This window comes from Mauremys reevesii, linkage group 4, assembly GCF_016161935.1.
Source record: "Mauremys reevesii isolate NIE-2019 linkage group 4, ASM1616193v1, whole genome shotgun sequence".
Classification (NCBI taxonomy): domain Eukaryota; kingdom Metazoa; phylum Chordata; order Testudines; family Geoemydidae; genus Mauremys; species Mauremys reevesii.
In genome coordinates this window covers 120,586,114-120,600,937 of record NC_052626.1, presented here as the reverse complement: position 1 = coordinate 120,600,937, position 14,824 = coordinate 120,586,114, and the positions used below count along the sequence as shown (strand labels likewise).

Genomic DNA, 14,824 nt, shown 5'->3' with positions numbered 1-14,824 from the left:
ACTGTTGAACTGGAATTGATATGCAAACTAGATACAATCAATTTAGGCTTAAATAGGGACTGGGAATGGATGAGCCATTACAAACATTGAATCTATCTCCCCTTGTAAGTATTCTCACACTTCTTATCAAACTGTCTGTACTGAGCTATCTTGATTATCACTTCAAAAGTTTTTTTCTCTTACTTAATTGGCCTCTCAGAGTTGGTAAGACAACTCCCACCTTTTCAGTGTGTGTGTGTGTGTGTGTGTGTGTTTCCTCAATATATGTTCCATTCTATGCATCCGAAGATGTGGGCTGTAGCCCACAAAAGCTTATGCTCAAATAAATTTGTTAGTCTCTAAGGTGCCACAAGTACTCCTGTTCTTTTTGCGGATACAGACTAACACGGTTGCTACTCTGGAACCTGCTTACTAGTATGAGTTCCCAGACTTGTATCAGCTCCACTGAGTCTGTCTCTAAGGAGGATTCCTAGCCAATCACTAATCACAACCAGCACAGACAGTTTTTAACAGCAGGGAGGTCTTGCACATTCAAGCCAATACAACCCTGTTCCTTCAACCTGAAGCCAAGGGATAGATGCTGTGTGCTCTTCCCAACAACTTTTTCCATTGCAGTGTCCTGTGCTTCCCATAATTTATTCATCCCACACACATTGCTTTGTCACATTTGCAAAATAACGGAGAGTTTCTTACAGCACTAGCATTAACATCTTATAACACTGAGTATAGGTGACGCAGAACCGTTAAGTGGGGTGATATTTTTGCTACAGGAAGACTACTGAGCAAGGTACTTCATTCATTAGAAGAAAGAATCTTCTTGTCTGCTATCCAGAAAGATTTGCAGGGACAAAACTTCCCCCAAATCTAGACTACAGAGTCCTCTGGAATCAGTATCTGGAAGCACAGAAAAATCCAGTATCACAGTGCAATCATTTGGACCTCAGACCTTGGGAAAGAGGCAGTCTGATTCAGTAACTAGAACACAGCTGTGGGAGTCAGGAGACATGGGTTATAGTCTCTCCACTTAACTTGAGCAAATCTTGTGTCCTCTGTGCGTCTGTTTCCTGATCTGTAAAATGGAGATAATGAAACGTAACTACCTCCTGGAGGTTGTAAATCATAACTAATATTTGTTAAATGCTTTGAGTTGCTTGGCTGCAAGCTGTTGAGTATCATTATTATGGAAAATATAATAGTGTACATAGGAAGATCAAGGCCCAGTTTTGAGAAAGTTTGGTGCCCATGCACACACCTATGTGCACATGTTTAAAACACTGACTCCGGCCTACATGGGTGATGGTCTAGATTCCAAAACCTGCATGTGCATGGGATATGTACACACTCAAAAGAGGTTGGGTTTGGGACCCAAGATTTTCAAACATTCAGAACTCTGTTCTCTTGAAAGCAAAGATTCTCAAACTTAGTGAAGTAGTTTGGACCCCCCCAAAAAGCTGTTTTTAGCTATCCAAGTGCAAAAACATAACTGAACAAATTTTTAAATGCACAAAAAGGTTGTTTTTACTCACACAATTCAAAAAGGGACAAACTAATTTCATTGCAATTTCTCAACATTATTCATATCTGGTATGAAAATTCTAGCCTTGAAGGAAATGGATGAGACTTTTAAGCAAAAAAACAAAAAACCAGCCACATAGATATGTAGAACAGCATAGCACTTTCAAACATATTCTGGTTGTTTCAATACTACAACCATATACTAGAGTAGTGGTCTCCAACCTTTTTATGCCCAAGATCACTTTTTGAATTTAAGGGCAACCCAAGATCTACCCCGCCCCTTCCCCAAAGTGCCGCCCACTCCATCCCCCCCCGCCCCCCGTCACTTGCTCACCCCTATGCTCACTCACTTTGCACTGGGCTGGAGCAGGGGGTTGGGGTTTGGGAGGGAGTGCGTGCTCTGGGCTGGGGCCGAGGGGTTCGCAGTGTGGGAGGGGGCTCTGGGCTGAGCCTGGGGCAGGGAGTTGGGGTGCAGGAGGAGTTACGGGGTGCTGGCTCTGAGAGGAGGTAAGGGCTGGGGCAGGGGGTTGGGGTGCAGGTGGGGGTACGGGGTGCTGGCTCTGGGAGGGTGTTTGGGTGGCTCCAGGCTGGGGCAGAGTGTTGGGGTGCAGGAGGGGGTGCGGGGTGTTGGCTCTGGGAGGGGGAGCAGGGCTTGGGCAGGGTGTTGGGGTGCAGGTGGGGGTACGGGGTGCTGGCTCTGGGAGGAGGCTCAGGGCTGGGGCAGGGACTTGGGGTGCAGGAGAGGGTAAGAGGTGCAGGAAGGGGTATGGGGTGCTGGCTCCCACCGGGCGGCACTTACCTCAGTCAGTGGTGCAGCGAGGCTAAGGCAGGCTCCCTGCCTGCCGCAGGCCCACACTGCTCCCAGGAGCCAATGCGCCCCTGCAGCCCTGGGTGGGGCTGGGGCAGGGGGCACGTGGCGCTGTGCACTGCCCCTCTCTGCAGGCACTGCCTCAAAGCCCCCATTGGCCACAGTTCCCCGTTCCCGGCCAATGGGAGATGTGGGGGTGGTGCTTGCAGGCAGGAGCTGCATGTAGAGACCCCTGCCCCCAACACAGGCCGTGGGGGCATGCTGGCCGCTTCTGAGAGTGGCGTGGAGCCCTGGCCACCGCAGCCGAAGATCACGATCAACCAGTCAATCACGATCAACAGGTTGGTGACCACTGTACTAGAGAAAACTGGGTTCTGAAACCGGGGACTGTCCTCCCTTATTTTTTGTTAAGCACTAATGTTTAGGGCAGGGGTCAGCAACCTATGGGATGCATGCCAAAGGTGGCACACAAGCTGATTTACTGTGGCATGCTGCTGCTGGCCTGGGGTCCCAGCCACCAGCCCCACTCGGCCTGCTGCCGGCCTGAATGGACAGGACCCCAGGCTGGCAGTGGGCTGAGCGGGGCCAGCGGCCGGGACCCCCGGCTGGCAGGGGCCAGCAGACAGAACCCCAGACCAGCAGCAGGCTGAGTGGCTGAGTGGCTCAGTCCGCTGCCAGCCTGGGGTCCCAGCTGCCAGCCCTGCTCAGTCCGCTGCCAGTCTGGGGTTCCATCCGCCAGCCCCCGTAAATGTAAAATGTATTACTGGCACGTGAAACCTTAAATTACTGCGAATAAATGAAGACATGGCACAACACTTCTGAAAGGCTGCCGACCCCTGGTTTAGAGTGACCACATATCCAAAATTCTTCCCCTTTAACAAATCAGGTCCTGGTGTCTGCTCAGATTATAGGGATATAGACTGGGAAGGGATCTCCTGGGTCATCTAGTCCAGTCCCTGCTCTTGCTGGCAACCCCAACACATAATCCCCTTCATGAATTTATCAGGCTCCAATTTAAAATGGGTTAGGTTGTTTGCCCCCCACACTGCTCCTAATGGGAGGCAGTTCTAGATCATCCCATCCCTCCTCTTATGGTTAGAAACTTTCTTCTCATTTCCAGTCTTCATTTATTCATGGCCAGTTTATCCCCATTTCTTCTTGTGCCAACATTGTCCTTTAGCTTCAATAGCTCTTCACCCACCTTGGTGTTTGCCCTCCCCGCGATGTTGTGCTAGACCAGTGGTTCTCAAACTTTTGCACTGGTGACCCCTTTCACATAGCTAGGGTGACCAGATGTCCCAATTTTATAGGGACAGTCCCAATTTTGGGGGCTTTTTGCTATAGAGGCACCTATTACCCCCCATCCCTATCCCGTTTTTTTACACTTGCTATCTGGTTACCCTACACATAGCAAGCCTCTGAGTGTGACCCCCTGTAATGTCTGATCAGATTATAGGGATATAGACTTTAATAAATGTATGGACATTTGTGGCTCATAGTCATCCTGTGATCAATTAATACACCCAGGTCTCTCTCCTCCTCTGTCATATCCAACTGATGAGGCCTCAGCTTACAGCAGAAATTCTTATTAGTCCCTAAATGCATAACTCTGCACTTTATACTGTTGACTTTCATCCCATTTCTATTGCTCCAGTCCTCTAAGTCATCCAGTTCTTCCTGTACAATATTCCAATCCTCCTCTGTATTGGTGATGCCTCCCAACTTTGTGTCACCAGCAAATTTCATTAGCTCATGTCCTCTTTTTGTGCCAAGGTCATTAATTAAACTATTAAATAAGATCTGTCCTAACTCCCTGAGGACCTCCACTAGTAATTTCGTTGTACCCTGATAGTTCTTCCCTTTAGCCAGTTCCTTACCCACCTTACAATGCTTGCACTATGCCCCATATTCTCCATCTTAACTAATTTCCCATATTGTACTATATCAAATGTTTTACTGAAGTCCTGATAGATCAGATCCACTGCATTTCCCTTGGCTAAGAAATTAGTTATCTTATCAAAGAAAGATAGCAAGATAGTATGGCATGATCTACCTTTGGTAAACCCATGTTGTATTTTATTCCATTTTCCATTTACCTCCATGTCTAACTATTTTTTTCCTTCAGAATTTGTTCTAAAGCCTTGCATGCTATTTAGGTCAGACTAATGGGCCTATAGTTTTCTGGATTACTTTTTTCTCCTCGTTCTTAAATATACGTGTACAACATTTGTTATTCTCCAATCATATAGTACTACCCCTGATTTGATCATTTATTACAAATCCTTGCCACTGGACTTGCATTTTCATGTGTCAGTTCTTTCTGTATTCTGGTCTGGCGATCCCCCAACTTGAATGCATTAAACTCTGTTTTCCTTCCACCATGGATTTGGTAGTTTCCATTTCTATATACTCATTTCCATCAGCCATCCTGCCTTTGCCTCCATGTTTAGAACCCTGCGCAGATACACGCTCCTGTCCAGCAACGGCCTAACATGCTGCTGCTTTTGCCGCTGCAGTTCGTGGCCTTGCTGGTCTTGCTCATTGTCACTAGAGCCCTGCAAATCCACAGATATCTGCTTTATATCCATGGATATAAATTGTGTATCTGCACAGGGCTCTACCCGTGTTCTACATCACTATTATAATTGAAAACTGAGGAAAATTATTCATTTAGTTTTGGAGCTGTACCTAGATTATCCTTGCACTCTACCTCATCCTCACTGCATAGCAGCCCCACTTCTTTTCCTATTCTATTTTATTTATATGGCTAAAGAGCCTTTTTACTATTTATTTTATTTTCCTTCTAATTCAGCTTCACTTCCAGCAACTCTCTTTATTCCTACACTCTCTGATAGCCAAAACAGAGCTTTCTTTGCTGATCAATCCCTCCTTCCATTCTTTGTAGGCCTCTGCTTACTCCTGATATCCTTTTTGAAGTGTTTATTCATTCAGTTAGATCTGGAGCCCTTCCCTACAAATTTTATGCCCTTGTTTGGGATGCAAATTCCAGATGGAATTTCTTTAAGTCTGTCATAAACAGAAAGTTAAGGGTTAATGCCTCTTTTACCTGTAAAGGGTTAAAAAGTTCACCTAGCCTAGCTGATACCTGACCAGAGGAACCAATGGGGGAACAAGATGTTTCAAAAGGAAGGAGGGAACAGGGCCGGCTTTAGGAAGTGCGGGGCCCATTCGTTTTTTTTTTGGGGGGGGCAGATGTGAAAAAAAAAAAAAAAAAAAAAAAGCCTTCATTTCTTAGTTCCTCCCTTCCTAAAAAAAAGTTCTGCTTTAAGGATGTGCCACAGTATTTGTTTTTTTACCATAATAGTTTTACCGTCGTTAAAAAAAAAAAAATTCCTCTCGATTTAATTTAAGAACCAAAAGCTGGACATGTCTGGAAAAAACACATGTACGTTAACCAGAAGAGACTTTTTTTTCTTTTAAGAAAGATGAGCCTGAGAGAACTGAGTGTCGTCATGTGTGTGGTGGATCCCACCCACCCCTGTGGTGTGTGTGTCCAGTCAGTAGATTTTTATTTTTTTTTCCCGATTTTTTTCTTTTTTCTATATAGGTTTTCCCTGTTTACCCCCCCCCCCCAATTTTTCTTTTTTTGTGCCCTCTCTCACCTGTGGGGGTGTGTGTAGTGTGTCTGCCCCCAGTGCCTCCCCTCCCAGAAGCAGGGCAGCAGTGGGGGGGGGGCTGGGCAGGGCAGCAGGGGGGGGCTGGGCTGGAGGCAGGCAGGGCTGGGACTGGAGGGGGGGGCTGGCTGCAGGCAGGGGGGGGGGGGGCTGCTGGGGGAGGGGTGGGGTGTGGGGGGTGGGCTGTGGCTGGGTAGGGGGGGGTGGGGGGGGTGGGTGGCGGGTGGACAGGCGCGAGGCTGGAGGGGCGGCGGGCAGGCAGGGGCGCGGGGCGCAGGCGGGCAGGGGCTGGAGGCAGGAGGAGGGGGGGGGGTGCGGGCAGGGCAGGGCTGCTGGGGGCAGGGCTGCGCGCGCGGCAGGCAGGTGTGCGGGGGGTGCAGGTAGTGGCCCACTGTACAGTGGTAAGCTCCCCTCCTCCCTCCCCACCCCTCTCCTCAGCAGCCAGGGCCCGGGGGGGGGCTTGCGCCTGGGGCTGGGGGGCTGGGCCAAGGGCCCCTAGAGCCCGGGCTGGAACAGCAGCAGTTTAAAGCTGGGGGGAAATAAGCGGCCAGGTGGGTTCAGGGGGCATTCAAACCAGCTGGGGCAGCCCCAGAGCGGCTGGTTTTCAGCCCTTGGCATTGGCTTGGCCCAGGGGCTCTGGTGGCAGGCCACTGAGCTGCCCAGGCCCTGGGTGGCCTGGTGCACCCCCCCTGGCCGGTCCTGCTGGCCGGGCTGAGCCTGGCAGTGCCAGGCCCTCTCTTGTGTGGCCCGTTTGGCCCTGGGAGGGAAGTTTTCCTTTGTTTAGAGTCTCAGTTTCAGCCAGAGTGGAAAAGATCAAGGAACCAACCTCTTACCAGAGTAGTAAGTTTAGAAGGGAATAAATAGGTTTATGTTTATTTCTTTGTAACCTGCAGGGCCGGCTCTAGACCCCAGCGCGCCAAGCGTGCGCTTGGGGCGGCGTCCCGCGGGAGGGCAGCAGGCGGCTCCGGTGGACCTCCCACAGGCATGCCTGCAGAGGGTCCGCTGGTCCCGCGACTTCGGTGGAGCATCTGCAGCCATGCCTGTGGGAGGTCCACCGGAGCCGCGGGACTGGCAACCGCCAGAGCGCCCCCCGCGGCGTGCCACCCTGCTTGGGGCGGCGCAAATCCTAGAGCCGCCCCTGGTAACCTGTCTTGTGCAATTAGAGGTAGAATCAAATTGGGTATTGGGGTATTTTCATTGGTGTACTAAGTTTTTGCCCAGGGGAACATCCTCTGTGTTTTGAATCTGTTGTCTGTGAGAGTAGCTGGTATGCTAATCTCTTCCAGAGGGTTTTCTTTTACCTTTCTTTTCTTTAATTAAAAGCCTTTTTCTTAATACCTGATTGATTTTTCCTTGTTTTTTAGATCCAAGGGGGTTGGATCTGGATCCACCAGAAGTTGGTGGGAGAAAGGAGGGGGAATGGTTAATTTCTCCTTGTTTTAAGATCCAAGGGGTTTGGATCTGTGTTCACCAGGAAATTGGTGAAGTCTCTCAAGGCTACCCTGGGAGGGGAAGGTTTTGGGGGGAAAGAGGGAGTTCCAGACGGAGGGATCTGGATGGTGGCAGCGATACCAGATCTAAGCTGGTAATTAAGCTTAGAAGTGTCCATGCAGGTCCCCACATCTGTACCCTAAAGTTCAGAGTGGGGAAGGAACCTTAACAAAGTCAAAGGTAGAAAAAGGTAAGTCTCCTCCACATTGAAGTCCCTGAGCTCTTCAGTCCAGTTGACTTCACTAACTAATTCCCTTAATTTATCAAATTCTTCCCTTTTGCAATTGAAAACCTTAGTTATGACCTGATTTTGATTATCCTTCCATTTGATTTAAACTGAATCAACTTGTGATCACTTGATTCAGCATTATTTTCTACAACCAGCTCTTCTATACTGTCCTCACTACTTACACCAAAATCAAGTCTAAAATAGCATCCTCTCAGGTTGGTTCAGTGACTACTTGGTGAAGAAATCTGTTAGCTATCACATCCAGAAATAAGTGGGCCCTACCACCTTTATTTCCCCCTAAACAACACATACCTTCAACACTTGTCTTCCAGCTATTAGTGCTAGTCCACCATGTTTCTGTTATCCCTATAATGCCCTTCACCAAGAGTTCTCATTCCTCCATTTTGACGCCAAGGCCATAGGTGCCGACTCCGTGGGTCCTCCAGGGCTGGAGCACCCACGGGGAAAAATTGGTGGGTGCTGAGCACTTACCAGCAGCTCCCTGCCCCTCCCCCCAGCTCTGCTCCGCCTCCTCCCCTGAGCACGCCGTGTGCCTGCTTTTCCCCCCTAGCTCCCAGCGCTTGCACCACAAAACAGTTGTTTCGCGTGGCTGGGAGGGAGGAGGAGGGGAACGCAGTGCACTCGGGGAAGAGGCAGAGCTGGGGCAGGGAGTTGGGGAAGGGGTTGGAATGGGGGGGGGGCAGGGTGGGGAAAGGATGGAGTCAGGATGGGGCGGGGGGGCACGAACACCCACCAGCGCCAGGGAAAGTTGGCGCCTATGGCTGAGGCTCTTTGTATTAGCACAAAAAATTGTTTTCTCTCTGACCTCACTCAATTTCTTAGCAGGATTTGGCATAGTCCTTTTGCTGTCCATATGCCTATCTTCTGGTGTTCATTTATCCATTACTATATTTTCACTTACCTGATTTTCCTATTCCTGTATATTAAAACCATGTGTGGAGATTAAATGAGTCTCTCCTAACTTCTAGCAATGAAACCAATAAAAGAAGAAGAGATTGGAAGAATGCAGAATAAGAGAGAGGTAGGAAGACGGAAAGCAGAGCAACTCAAAGCATCAGTTAGGGTCTTGCAATAGAACTTTAAGCCGATCACAAATATGAGATGTGTTAAAGCTGGCCAATACATGCAGACACAAAGAGTGAGCAGCATGACACTGCTAGTGTAACCCACACACCTCCTGGCCAATGGGAGTGCAGAAATGGTGCTTGGGGCAGGGGCAGGGGCAGCACGCAGAGCCCCGTGGCCCCCTGCCTAGGAGCCAGACCTGCTGCTGGCTGCTTCTGGGGCACAGCGCAGTATCAGAACAGGTAGGGACTAGCCTGCCTTAGCCTGGCAGCATTGCCAACCGGACTTTTAACAGCCCGGTCAGTGGTGCTGACCAGAGCCACCTCGACCCAGTACTTTACATTCTGTGACCCAGTACTGGGTCATGACCCGCAGTTTGAAACCACTGCTCTAGTGGAACTGAGACCACTTAGAGATTAATGAGTCTGCTACCTTAGCTAAGAGCCATGTGGCTTTTAGCTCATGCAGCAGAGCAAGGGTGGGCAAACTTTTTGGCCCGAGGGCCACATCTGGGTATGGAAATTGGATGGTGGGCATGAATGCTCACCAAACTGGGGGTTGGGCGGTGTGGGGGGGGTGAGGGCTCTAGCTGGGGCTGCGGGCTCTGGGGTGGGGCTGGGGAAGAGGGGTTGGAGGTGCAGGAGAGTGCTCCGGGCTGGGACCAAGGGGTTTGGAGGGCGGGAGGAGGATCGGGGCTGGGGCTGGGGCAGGAGCCTAGGGGGATGGCTCAGGGGTGCAAGCACTGGGTGGTGCTTAACTCAAGGTGCTCACGGAAGCAGGGGCATGTCCTCCCTCCGGCTCCTAAGCAGAGGCACGGCCAAGTGGCTCTGTGCCCTGCCCCATCCGCAGGTGCTGCTCTTGCAGCTCCCACAGGCCGTGGTTCCCAGCAAATAGGAGCTGCGGGGATGGCATTTGGGGTGGGGGCAGCGTGCAGAGCCCCTTGGTTGCCCCTGTACATAGGAGCCAGGGGGGGATATGCCGCTGCTTCCAGGAGCTGCGCAGAGCTATGGCACATGTGGAGCGGGGCCAACCCCCAACCTTGCTCCCCAGCTGGAGCTCGAGGGCCAGATCAAAACTTCTGAAGGGCCAGATATAGCCCCCGGCCCATAGTTTGCCCACCCCTGCAGTAGAGCCTCAGGCATTTAGCTCTAGAGGTCCCAGGTTCAATCCTGCTTGCAGGTGGTCCTCGCTCCCTCACACACCCATCCCCACGTTTCCCCATTACCTCAGCACCCTACACATGCTCCCTCCGCACCTAGCCCCATGTTCCCCCAATACCTCAGCACCCCACATAGACTCCCCCGTGCACCCAACCCCACGCTCCCCCAGTTACTTCAGTACCCCACACACACTCCTCCCATTCCTCTCAGTTATCTCATTACCTGCCATAGATTCCCCCCACACCCAACCCTACACTCCCCTCCCAGTTACCTCAGCTGCCCCAACATACTTCCAGCTGCACCCAGCCCCATACCCCCCACACACCACAGGGTGATTACAGTTTTGTGAGGCCCTGGGCCAGAACAAGCAGAGGTCCTCCCCACCCCTTCCGCCTGCAGTCCCTCCCCCCACCCACTCCTGCTGGGGAAATGGGGTTGGGGCACGGGGCATGCCCCTTCCCACCCCCCGCCCGGCACTCCTGCCAGGGAGCTGGTTCAGAGTACAGGGGCACCCATTTTTTCAGGGCCCCCCAATTGGCCAGGACCCTTGGGCAAAGGCCCTGTTAGTCCAGTGGCTAATCCACCACTGCTACTCACTCCTCCCCGCAACCAGCCCCACATTCCCAGGTTAACTCAGCACCCCCTTCATGCTCCCCTGTTATCTCAGCATCCCCACACACTCCCCCCATTATCTCAGCACTCCCCACACACTCCCCCCACACCCAGCCCCATGATCTCCCATTACCTCAGCACCCACCATACACTCCCCCAGTTACCTCAGCACCCCCCCAGAGGATCCCCCTGCACTCAGCCCCACACTCCCCTTTGTTTCCGCAGCATCCCCCACGTGCTCCCTCCCCTGCACCCTGCTGCCCTGCATCTAGCCCCCCAGCGCTCTCCTCTACATTCTCCACCTGAATCCAGCTCCATGCTCTCCCCTCCTGCTGCCCCCTCCGTAGTTTTCCTCCCGCACAGCCCCACTCCCACACTTCCATCTCCACATTGCCTCCCCCAGCCCCATGCTCCCCCCGGCCCCACACCCAGCCCCACGCTCTCCGTGCCCCAGTGCCAGGTCTGAATTCACCCCCTATAGCCAGTCCCAGCTGCCCCATACCCAGCTCTGAGTTCACCCCGCGGGCCTGCCCCCATGCCCAGCCCAGGCTCTTACCCAGAGAGGCGGTCAGGCTGAAGAGCACCATGGCCAGCAGAGGCCAGGCGGGTCGGGGGCCCCCATTCCCCATCCTCCTCCCGCTCCCCTGGAAGCACCAGGAGGCCGGTGGTGCCACGGGACGCGGCGGGCAGGCGGAACGATCCGCCCCGGGCCCGGCGGCGCAGGGAACCCTACCGACAGCGGCAGCTCCAACCCCGCAGCCCCCTCCTCCCGGGCCGGCTTAACCCGGCCCCTGCCGCAGGGCTGCGAGAGCCGTGTCCAGCGCAGGCGGTGCCCAAGGCCAGTCCGGAGTCAGACCACAAACAAAGAGAGCTGTCACCGTCAGTGCGTGTGTGCGTGCCCAGTGTGTGCATGTGTGTGTGCGCGCCCAGCGTATCTCCCCGTGTTTGTCGTGTGCCTCGTGTGTCTCCCCCAGTATGTGTGTCTGCTCAGTTTGTGTGCATGCCTTGTGTATGTGTGTGTGCTCATTGTGTCTCTTCCTGTGTATGTATGTGCCCAGTGTGTGTGTGCGTGTGTGCCCAGTGTGCATGTGTGCATGCCTAGTGTGCATGCCCAGTCTGTCTCCTGCAGTGTGTGTATATGTGTGTTCCCAGTGTGTCTCCCACCATGTGTATGTGTGCCCAGTGTGTCGAGCCCAGTGGGTGCGTTCGCCCCCAGTGTGTCGAGTCCAGTGGGTGCGTTTGACCCCAGTGTATGTCTGCCTCCAGTGCATGTTCACATACCCTGTGTGCACGCCTAGTGTATGTGTGTGTCTGCCTGCAGTGTGTGTGTGCCCAGTGTGTCTCCCCCAGTGTGCGCATGCATGCGTGCCCAGTGTGTGTGTGCACATGTGTGCCGAGTGAGTCTCACCCAGTTAGGTTTGGAGTCTCTAGGAATTAAAGATATAGTTTAATTAAAGATTGTCATGTAATGAAACCTCCAGGAATATGTCCAACTAAAATTGGCAACCCTATCCCTCAGTGGGTGGGTGTGTGCCCCGTGTGTCTGCCCCAATTGTGTGTGTGCCCAGTGTGTGCACCCCCAATGTGTGCATACCCACTGTGTGTCCCCAGTTTGTGTGGGTGGGTGTCTGGTCCCAGTATGTGTGTCCCCAGTGTGTGTGTGTGTGTGTGAGCACACCCCCAATGTGTGTGTGCGCATGTGTCTGCCCCCAGTGTGTGTGTATGCCTAGAGTGTGTGTGTGTGTGTGTGACCCCAGTGAGTGTGTGCCCAGTGTGTGCATGGGTGGGGTGTCCACCCCCAATGTGTATGTGTTTCCAATGTGTGTGTATCCACAATGTGTATGCATGTGCTCAGTGTAAATGTGGGTGTGCGTCCACTCTCAGTGTGTGTGTCTGCCTCCAGTGTGTGTGTCTACACAGTGTATGTGTGGGTGGGTGGGTGTGACAGCTTCCCCCCGGTGTGAAGCCTGGGACCAAGAGCCACTCATGAATCACACAGAGAAAGGCACCAGCCAAATCCCTCCAGTTCCCAGCACCGTACCTCAGGAATATACCATCTTGCACTGCTCAAGATGGGCAGTGCAAATTTATTAATTGGTTCACCACTTCAACAATGGAAAGTGGACATACCCCAGCTTTTGCCAACCTGAGCAGATTCGCTACACTCTTCATACAAACTCACTGGTAAAGATAAACAAACAAATTTATTGACTATAAAAGGTAGATTTTAAGTGATATTAAGTGATCAGCAAAAAGTCAGAGTGGTTACCAAAATAAAATAAAATATAAGCACACAGTCTGAACTCTCAACCGTATTAGACTGGGCAACATCTAGATTAACCCCACTGGATATTGCAGTCCTTAATATACAGGTTTGTTCCTTAAACCTGGGCAAATCTCCTCTTCTCAGTGTGTTGGTTGCTTGCAGCATAGGTGGGGGCAGGAGAAGGGCCCAGTATGTGTCTGCTCTGTCTGTTTTATACCCTTAGTCCATGTGTTTGGGGAGCACAAGTCCAGGCATGTCTGGGTGGGCATTACTGAGTCTCCAGGCAAGGTTGAGCAATTCCCCTGATGTGGCCTCATACAGGTGAGTCATTGCATTGTAGCTCCTTTGCTGGACAATGGCTGTTGATGGGTTGTTTGACACCCCACCTGGATGTTGGTTACTTTCCTTGCTGTTGCCTCTAGGGAGCTAATATCTGGCTGAGTCCCCAATTTACAGCATGTTTTAGTGACAACCATACAACCCAATTCTCATAACTTCATATGCATTAATGATACACATACAGATAGAGAAATGACTTTCAGCAGATTGTTGCCGGCACAGAGGCCCGAGGACAGCAACAGGGGTTCGTTGCCCGGTGTGCACCGCACTAATTAACACACCAGGGTGGAGAAGCAATACCAAGTTTATTTGAGCCCAAATAAGGTGCAATCTCAAATCCTGCACACCGATACAAGCGGTTTTCCTCTCTTTATACATAACTTAAGCTAAGCATTCCCATCACCCCCACACTCCTCCTCTCCCCCCACCTTTCATTCCCATGCAGCAAATACACTTTGCAATAGCAATTACATTAAGCAGTTAAGTCATACTTGGCAAAAACCACTTTAGCTCGTTAGTAACTCTTCTGTGAACAGTTATCTTGTTTTATTTCTTTGATCTGTTATTCTGCCCCCCCCCCCATAGCCAGGTGTAAGCAGGCCCCATCATTATCTCCTGGCAGTACCACGGTTGAGCTAGCTGTTGTACATTCCATTCTCGGTTACTGGCCTGCTAGGTTGATTAAAGTTCAAACATAAACATGGAAGCGCTTTGGTCAGACATGGAGTGACTTTAGTTCATTCAGGCCTACTACAGAAGGCTTTATTGACACTTATGGCTTTCCACCCTCCTGAGTTACCTAGGGTTATGCCTAGTGACACCAACAAGATCATAACCTTTCCCCTGATACCTTACAAAGCATGCTTTATATGTAAGATCATGATTATATGAAAATGAGGAATATGGGGTTACAGTACGCTCCCCCAAGGTATACAATGTCACAGTGGGTCTCTGCCCCAGTCTGTGTGTGTGTGTGTGTGTATGTGTCTAACTACAGTGTGTGGGTATGTCCCCAGTGTGTGGGTATGTGCCCAGTATCTGTGTGTGTCAGCCCACCGTATGTGTGTGTGTGTCCAGTGTGCATGTCCCTGTGTGGGTGTGGGCGTCCCTGCCTCCAGTATGCATGTGTGAATGCACCTCCAGTGAGTGTGTGCGTGTGTGTCCAGTGTGAGTAGAGTGTTTCCAGTCTCTGCTCCCAGTGTGTGTGTGTAGGTGTGTGCCACCAGTGTGTGCATGTGCCCCCTGTGTGTGGGTGTGTGCACGTGTGCCCCAATACATGTCCCCAATGTGTGTGTGTTCCAGTGTGCCCCCAGTGTGCATGTGCACCCCCAGTGTCTATGCATGTGCACACCCCAGTGTGGGTACATGTGCATGCATGTGTGCACCCCAGTGGGTGGGTGTGAGAGGAGACATGGTGCATGTGCATGCTTCCCTCACTGTGAGCATACGAGTGGGTGTGAGACACAGCATGCATGCGTGCATATTTCCAGTGTGTGCATGTCCATGTGCACACCCAGTGGGAGGCTAAGACAAGTATATGTGTGCATGTCTGCGAGGCGTGTGTGTGTGTATGCCCCCATGGATGAGTGTGAGACACAGTGTGTGTGCATGCCCCCCAGCAGGAGGGTGCGAGACAAGGGGTTTGTGTGTGAGAGAGAGAGTCATCAGGAGACTGGGTCCTGG

At 51.7% G+C, this 14,824-nt stretch overlaps 1 protein-coding gene across 1 annotated transcript in view; it reads right to left on the bottom strand.

Moving 5' to 3' along the window:
* SHISA4 (shisa family member 4) overlaps positions 1-13,796 on the bottom strand; it is a 48,071-nt gene extending 34,275 nt beyond the window's left edge. The window contains exons 1-3 of the mRNA XM_039536009.1: positions 13,767-13,796; positions 11,093-11,265; positions 1,029-1,069 (exon numbers count right to left, since the gene is read on the bottom strand). Of these exons, the coding sequence (XP_039391943.1) occupies positions 1,029-1,069; positions 11,093-11,265; positions 13,767-13,796 (244 nt within the window). The remainder of the gene's footprint in view (positions 1-1,028; positions 1,070-11,092; positions 11,266-13,766) is intronic.
* Positions 13,797-14,824: the final 1,028 nt, after the last annotated feature.